The sequence below is a fragment of the Globicephala melas genome, chromosome 18 (assembly GCF_963455315.2).
Source record: "Globicephala melas chromosome 18, mGloMel1.2, whole genome shotgun sequence".
NCBI classification, from domain to species: domain Eukaryota; kingdom Metazoa; phylum Chordata; class Mammalia; order Artiodactyla; family Delphinidae; genus Globicephala; species Globicephala melas.
Genome location: NC_083331.1, coordinates 78,174,981 through 78,182,788, shown reverse-complemented (window position 1 = coordinate 78,182,788; position 7,808 = coordinate 78,174,981). Strand labels below are relative to the sequence as shown.

Sequence of the window (7,808 nt, the reverse complement as noted above, 5' to 3'; positions counted from 1 at the left end):
GAGGGGGCCAGAGCCACCCCAGGAGGTCTGGCCCAAGGTTGGAGCTCTCGACGTGTGCCCGGCGAGAGCCCCAGAAACCACCACCTGATGGGGCAGTGAAGTGCTTCTGTGAAGGCTCAGATGGTGAGCACGGGGCCAGGCCTGTGGCGCCCTGGTTACTCAACAGGCCGGACTGTCCGCCAGAGCACGCCTGGCACTTTAAGCACGGCGTCCCAGGCCAGGACGGGCGAGTCCTGAGGAGGTGGGCGCCCGCCGCGGTGGCCTTGCCCGCCTGGCTGGGTTCAGGTGGGGTCAGGCGCTCCCCTCCCTGGTCCCTGGTTCCTCATTCTTCCCAACATGAGGCCTGTGTGCCCATCACCTGAGGGACTCGATTAGAGGGTAGGTCAAGGGGCCTCACCCCTATCCCACTGAGCTGGGCAGGACCTGGGAACCTGCATTTTTGGAACATCCCTGCTGGTGCCCAGGCAGGGGTCATCTGCTGGGGCCTCAGCTGGAAGAGACACCCAGTCCTCAGGGTTGGGGACTATAGCCTCCAAATCCATGAGAGCTGTTGTGTTTGGAAACAGCCTCGTGCAAGGTTCACTTTAGTGAAGTTGGCGATTGTGAAGGAGACCTGCTCAGAGATAAACACGAGGGTCTCCGTGAAATGCCTCTGGACAATTCGGGGAGGGCAGGCAGCCACCGGGGGCTTGGAGGAGGCTCAGCTGCTTGCTGTCCGTGGGGGAGCAGGTGTGCAGAGCATGAGGCCGCATGTTACCGTAAAGTTCACACACTTAGAAAAGATCTGGGGACTTCCCTGGTGGCGCAATGGTTAAGAATCTGCCTGCCAATGCAGGGGACATGGGTTCGAGCCCTGGTCCGGGAAGATCCCACAGGCCACGGAGCAACTAAGCCCGTGCGCCACAACTACTGAGCCGGTGTGCCACAACTACTGAGCCTGCGCTCTAGAGCCCGTGAGCCACAACTACTGAGCCGCGAGCCACAACTACTGAGCCTGCACTCTGGAGCCCGTGAACCACAACAACAGCCCACGTGCCGCAACTACTGAAGCTCGTGCGCCTAGAGCCCATGCTCTGCAACAAGAGAAGCCACCGCAGTGAGAAGCCCACGCACCGCAACGAAGAGTAGCCCCCGCTCGGCTCAACTAGAGAAAGCCTGCGCGCAGCAACGAAGACCCAATGCAGCCAAAAATAAATAAATTTATAAAAAGAAAAGAAAAGATCCGGAAGGATATTCAGCACAGTGAGTGGCGGATGCTAACAGTTTATCTGCAATGAAGATGAAACGCTTGAGTGAGAGACGAACGTGTGGGGAAGCGGCACCGTCACCACGGGTGGACACGTCACCGGGGGTGGACACTCGCGCCCCTGCTGCTGGCCTGGCGCACCCAGCCCCCGCGTGCTCTGCCCACTGTGCCACCTTCTGTCGTTAACCCCCCCCGCCCCGTCTGCCTCTTTGACACTCAGTCTCTCTTTCTGTCCAGCTGCTCAGAATCTCCCTCAGGTTTCTCTCTGCCTCTCCATCCCTCAGTCTCTGTCTGTCAGTCTCCCTGTCTCCCTCTCTGTGTCTCTCTGTCTCTCCGTCTCTGTTTCCGCTCCCCCCTCCCCCGCCCCAAGAACCACAGGAGAATTTCCGGCTTTGGCGCGGGAAGACCGGGCACACACGGCGGCTTTATTTGCGGGGCGGGTGCTAGGGCAGCAGCGGGGCCCGGACGAGGCCCCCCGAGGGTGGTGGGGAGACCATGAGACGGCGGAGCCAGGCCGTGTACTGGGAGACCCGGGTGTAGACGCCGAAGTGGCCGGCGGCTGCGCAGCCCTCGCCCCAGCTGACGACACCCGTCAGGTACCAGGTGCCCTGGAAGTGGGTGGCGTGCGGGCCCCCGCTGTCCCCCTTGCAGGCGTCCTTGCTGCCGTCCGTGTAGCCGGCGCAGAACATGTTGTCAGTGATGACGGGGCCGCCGGGCCTCCGGCGCGAGAGCTGCCGGCAGTCCTGGGTCAGGAGCCGGGGCACGTGCACGGCCATGAGCCGGAGGGCCGTGGCGCCACGCTCCAGGAGCTGGCCCCAGCCGCTGACGGCCGAGAAGCGCACAAAGGCCAGCGTCCGCTCTGCGAAGGCCCGCTCGGGCAGGCAGAGGGGCGCCACGTGGTCGCCGAGGGCCACGGGCCGCGCCAGGCGCAGCAGGGCCAGGTCGTGGTCCGTCTTGCCCCGGACGTACTTGTCGGGAATGATGACCTGCGCCACCTGCCTCTCCTGCTCATCACCTTCGTCCTGGCTGAGGTCGTGCTCGCCTGCGGCGGGGGCGGGGGCGGACCGTCCACTCACTCCCCGCCTCGCCTCCCGGGCCAGTGTCTCCTGTCGGGCAGGAGGGGCCCCGCGTCCCCCACCCCCAGTGGGCGAGCAGCCTCCTGGGGCTGCCGGGGGGTCAGTGTGGGTGTGAGTCGGGGCGGATATGGCCCCGAGGTGCTGGAGGCAGGTGAGGGGGTCGGACGGGCAGCCGTGGCTGGGTGAGGAGAGGGTGCCCCGTTCCCCTGGTTCTTCCAGATGGGGCCTGGCCCTCCTGGGGTCCTCGTCATCCCCTAAGCCCACCGGGCAGCGCAGCCTTGGGTGGGGCACCCCTTCGGGGACCTTGGCGGGAGCAGCGTCACCCCAGGGCCGCATCTGGGTGGCAGAGAGGCTGAGGGGGTGGCCACAGCGGCGCTGTGGGTATGGGGTCTGCCCAGACGCTGCCACTTCTCTTTGTGGGGAAGGTCACTGGTCGTGGAAGCCCCAAATCTTGGCCCCGTGGTTATCATTCAAGGATCGTCTCCCGGCAGAAGGAGGCGCCACGCAACCTACCCAGCACCACTGTCAGGTTCCTCCAGCTTCTGAGTCTGTCGAAACAGTGGGCTGCGGAGACCACCCAGACGGTGTCGAGCAGGGAGCCCCCGCACAGCAGCGCCCCATTCAGCTTCAGCATGGCCTGACAAGGGCACAGCAGATGCTGGAAGCTCGCGTTCCCGTCGTGGCTGCCTGGGGGGCCCCCCTTTCCCGTGCACCCCGGATGGGGGCTGCCCCCTTTCCCGTGCACCCCGGATGGGGGCTGCTCCCCTTTCCCGTGCACCCCGGATGGGGGGCCCCCCTTTCCCGTGCACCCCGGATGGGGGCTGCTTTACAGGCCGTTTCCATCCAGCTAAGGGAGTGGCCAGACGGTGGGCCCGCCGGGGCTGGACTGCTCTGTGCATGCCCGGGATCGTCACCCACGTTCGACCCAGTGCTCCTGGAGCCTTACCTGCCAGGGGCACTCCCCTTTGGGGCAGACGTGACCACCCACGATTCGGCCTTGGGGGTTGCTGTCGTTTCTTTTTTGCAGAACAGGTATTTTTCCGCACGGATATTCAACTGTGTAAAACAAATCCAGCAAGACGTGGGGATGTGTGGGGTGCTGGCGAGAAAGGCCAGGGGCCCTGCGGACGGGCGGCTGCGCCTCTGGTCCCGCCCGGGGCTGCGGCAGGCCCTTGCGGGAGCTGCCGGGGAAGCAGATGGCCCAGGGTCCTGGAGACTGGGTCCCGCGCATTTTCCAAGGGGGGAAGACGTGCAGCTTGAGGTCACTAAAGGTGTAAAGGATAAGCTGTGTAAGGTGACCGGCATCTCGGACAATCGGGCTGCTCTTCTGACCGGCTCTAAGTTTTCCTTCCTGCTCCAGGAAAGCCCCAGGCCAGAAAAGAAAGCCTTTAGAGGCGGCAGCTGAGTTTCAGGCTTCCTAGACAAGGCTGGGTCCATCCACCTCCGGAGAGACGCAGGGCTGGGGGTGGGGTCAGCTTTGGGGGCTGCAGCCCCGTCGCCTTTAGGCTGGTTTGGAGACGTTTTCCATTTTCCCAGAAGTGCTTGCCGTTGAAGAGACTTGGAATCCAGAACCGTGCTGCCGTCAGTACAGACACTGGGTGTGGTGCTGCGCGGGGAGCGGGGGTGGGCAGCGAGCGCCGCCTTCTGCACCTCCCCCCGGCTCCGGGGCTCCGCCCCGCAACACCGTGGCCCCTCCCTGCTCTGGGGGCGGGGCGGCCGCCTCCACCCCAGCTTCCCCTCTGCCGCGACGCGCAGAGCGCGCCGGCAGTGCCTGGGAGATGCTCAGTGATGCTATGCTTCCCCGCACCCCATCTTGTAGCCAACGGGGAGACTTGTATCAGGACAATGAAACCACCAGCCCTAGACCTGGTACCCGAGGACCTGTTACCTGTGGCCGTGCAGGACACCCCGTCCGCCTGGAGCGCGTACCCCTCGTGGCACCAGCAGGTGCGCCCAGCCTCCGCGTCATCCCTGCAGTACTGCTCACAGCCACCGTTGTCATTCGGGCAGATCAGCTGGCTCTTCTTGTCTGAGGGCAGAGGGCGTGGCCGACAGGGGGCCCCGGTCAGGGCAAGCAGGCCTGGGCCAGGGGCTGTGTTCTGCATGAAGGTGGTGCCCAGCTTCCGGCTCCAGGGACAGCCTGGCACCAGCCCACTCCGCAGACTGACCCAGAAGGGCACGACCTGGAGTTTGGGGCAGGGTCCCACGTCTGAGCAGCTTCGCCAGTGGGGATGCGGGGCTGGCACGCTGTGGCCTCCACAACGTCATCCCTCCCGGGCTGGGGAAAGCAGAGGCCCCTGGGGACGGTGGACGAGTCCGACTCAATCGGAGGCCTGCCCGCGAGCAGTCAGAGCCAGGAGGCTGGTCTGCAGCCGGGGCCTGGTGCCCCGGGGAGCTGCCCGGGCTGGCCGCTGGCCAACCTGCCTCTGGAAAAGGGAGCTTTGTTGTGGACACGGGCTTGGCTCGCTCTGCAAGTCCAGGGCCTGTCCTGGAGGTGAATTCACACCAGGACCGCTGAGCACCCAAGCCCCAGGTGACCGGCGGGGACCCTCCTCCCTGGCCGTTGCCCTCCCTCTTTGACCGTGGTCCTTTGAGACGAGCTAGGTGGCATCAGAGTGTTCACAGGTGGGGAGGGCTCCCAGGAAGTGACTGCCCCCCTGATGAAGTCGTCCACTTTAATTTGAGCTGCCTGATAAGTGGCATCAGCGTGACCCCTGGAAGGGCTGGACGTGGGGGTCAGCCACATCCTTGTGCCTGAGCCCCAGTGGGACCTCAGGACACTGGGGCTTGTGGGCGCGTCCCTGGCGGGTGAGTCTCTGTAAGTTCTGTCCCACATGGTCTCGGAGAACAGAACACCATCCACAGGGCTCCCGGGAAGAAGCCGCTGGGAGCTCACACTGGCCCCTCGGCTGTTTGAACCCATATCCTTTCCGTGTGGTAACTGTAACCGTGCCTGTGTCGGCCTTCAGAGCACGCTGGCCTAGCAGATGACTGACGCTGAGGGTGGTCTGGGGAGCCCTGAGCTGTGTGATACTGTAATACTGGGCCTACCCTTGTGACAGCAAGTAGGGAAGGCCGAGCTTCCCCAACCACCTCGCCATGGGGATGTGTGGAGCTGACGGAGATGCAGTGATTCCCCGGGCCCCTCCGGGTGCGTCAGAATTTCCCAGTGCCGGGAGCCCAGAAGGGGACAGGGCATCACAAGTGGAAGAATTAGCACCTGAGAACCCCAGATCCGAGACTCTCAGGTTGAGGCCCTTCCAGGTCACGGAGGCCAACCTCCCCCCAGGCCGTGCTCAGCAGCCCCCCCGGGGGCCCTGGTTGTCCTCACCCGTCTCACAGTTCCGGCCCTCGAAGCCATCCAGGCAGAAGCAGAGGTAGGACTGCAGCTGGTCCTCGCAGGAGCCCCCGTTTTGACAGGGCCTGGAGGCGCACTGGTCCCCGTCTGTGGGCAAGTCAGAGTTAGGATGCCGAGAGAGGGGCTGGCGGGTAGATCACGTCGGCCGGGCACGTACTCACCGTTGTAAGAAATCCAGAACTGATTCTGAGGGAGCAAAGAGGAAGGTGCGTGACGCAGGCGTGCGCCAGAGGCAGTGCATATGGCCCCGCGGAAGGAGCTGGCGGGCTGGAGGGCTTCTGACCTGGCCCTCGTGATGGGCTCTGAAAGCCAGACTTTCTCCTCTGGAGGCGAGGTGGGTGCATCCAGGGAAGCGAGTTTTGTCCTAATATCCACCCGCCATTGCTAAGGCCACCAGAGGTCACAGGTTTCCTCGCCCAAGTCAGCATCCCCAGGCTTTAGCTGTGCCACGTCCGAGCTGTGAACGCGGACAAGACACCCCCGCTCCCTGAGCCCCCAGTTCCTCCTCGGATGCTGCATCGACTGTCCAGTCACCCGCTGAGCGGGACCGACCGCAGAGGCTCTGCCGGATGCAGAGGCCCCGTCAGTAAAAGGGATTCCCGCGGAATCTTTTGGCCAATGAAGTAAAACTCGCAGGGTTGTCGTGAGAATCAAAGCAGGCTTCACAACCACGGGGTGGCCGCCGCACGCCCGCTGGCCCCAGGCGAGCTCACCGTCCTCTCCTCGCTCTGGAAGATCTCCCGGGCCTCCTCGAAGGAGCAGAACTCCTCCCTGCACTCGCGCTCCAGGGATCCAGGCCACAGTTCCTCCAGCAACCAGTTGGCGCGCCGGGGCCTGTGCAGGACACTGTGGGCTTGCTCCTGGGAGACAAAGACTGGAGGGCGGGCCGTGAGACGCTGGACGCCCGGGGGGGGGCCCACAGCCTCCCGTCCCCCACCCCGCCCTCCACAGGAAGTGTTCCCACCATCCCTTCTGCTAGGTAATGGGAGTCAGAGGGCTCCTGTCCACAGGCCTGGCTGAGTTTGCAATGGGAGCACTGCACAGCTTTATGTGCCGGAGGAAGGCAATGTGCTCAGTGAGTCATCGCAACACGCTCACGCCCTTGACCTGGTCCCTTCGCTTCTAGGAGTTTATCCCAAGGAAATGCTCTGAGACCTGCAGAGACCCAGCCATCAGGAAAGCTGGAGACAATCTGAAGCATAAACGATGGTGCCCCGTGATGCTTAAGAAGGTGCGATATTAAGTGAAAAAAGAAGACAAGCAGGAGGGACCATGGCGGCACCAGCTCTGCCTCTCGGACCCCAGAGTCTGGCCGTGGGATCTGAGGGACGACGTGAGCCGGACTTCACGGGACAGTGTCGGTGCCTGGTTCCCACCTCGGCCGCCCCTCGGGGCTGGAGAGTCACGATGACAGCTCACAGAGCCGTCCCCGTGTTAACCGGCTCAGGCCTCCCAGCGTCTGTGAGGACGGGGTGCAGGGGTCACTGGCGTGGTGGCAGATCATCACGGTCTGGCGTCCCCACACCGTCCCTCGCACCAGCCCCCCACCGAGAGGCCGAGAGAGCAGAGTGAGAGAGGCACCCCTGAGCCCCAGATCCTGTGCCAGGGGGTGGGGGGGGTGTTGGCGGCAGGCGGGGGGCGCCCACTGTGGCCGGCGGACGCCACGGCTCCCAAAAGTCTGGAAAATAATTCCCCGAAGCCTTTCCTCCAAATGCTGGGTGAGGCCCTGGGCACCGTTTGCCTTTCGGAAGGAGAGCAGATCAGAGCAGAGCTGCCAGCAAACAGGAGCGCCCAGCACATGGGCCGGCTTTGGGGGTCGGCTGCCCTTCCGCTGGGTGAATGGGGAAACCTCCCTCGCGTACCTGCCACCAGGGAACCCCGCAGGCCCAGCAGAAGGCAGAGGAGGGCCAGCCCCCGGAGCCGAGGAGCCATGGCGAGGCCCTGGGTCGCTTTGTCTGTTGACTTTCCAGGTGGGGAGGCGGGCAAAGTTCTCCAAGAGCCCGAGAGGGTGGGGGAGGGAGGCCTCGCCTCCCAAGCACTCGGGCGTGCGGTCCCCCGCCCAGTGCCTGCTGAGCGGACAGACAGGCCGCCCCAGGGCACGGGCCTGGGGAGTCAGGCTCCTTGTGCG

At 64.4% G+C, this 7,808-nt stretch overlaps 1 protein-coding gene across 1 annotated transcript; it reads right to left on the bottom strand.

Annotated features, from left to right (window-relative positions):
• Window positions 1–1,675: 1,675 nt before the first annotated feature.
• On the bottom strand, window positions 1,676–7,612 carry F7 (coagulation factor VII). The gene is made up of 8 exons (XM_030856702.2): window positions 7,543–7,612; window positions 6,394–6,554; window positions 5,842–5,866; window positions 5,654–5,767; window positions 4,211–4,351; window positions 3,269–3,378; window positions 2,836–2,959; window positions 1,676–2,288 (listed from the first exon to the last, which is right to left on the bottom strand). The coding sequence occupies exons 1-8, from the start codon at window positions 7,610–7,612 to the stop codon at window positions 1,690–1,692; spliced, it is 1,344 nt and encodes a 447-aa protein (XP_030712562.1). The 3' UTR covers window positions 1,676–1,689.
• Window positions 7,613–7,808: the final 196 nt, after the last annotated feature.

Coding starts and splice junctions, on each gene's coding strand:
- F7 (XM_030856702.2), bottom strand. CDS start 7,612: ATGGCTCCTCGGCTCCGGGGGCTGGCCCTCCTCTGCCTTCTGCTGGGC. Junction 2,960..3,268: donor AAGGGGAGTGCCCCTGGCAG/GTAAGGCTCCAG, acceptor TGCCCTTGTCAG/GCCATGCTGAAGCTGAATGG. Junction 2,289..2,835: donor GAACCTGACAGTGGTGCTGG/GTAGGTTGCGTG, acceptor CCCCCGCCGCAG/GCGAGCACGACCTCAGCCAG.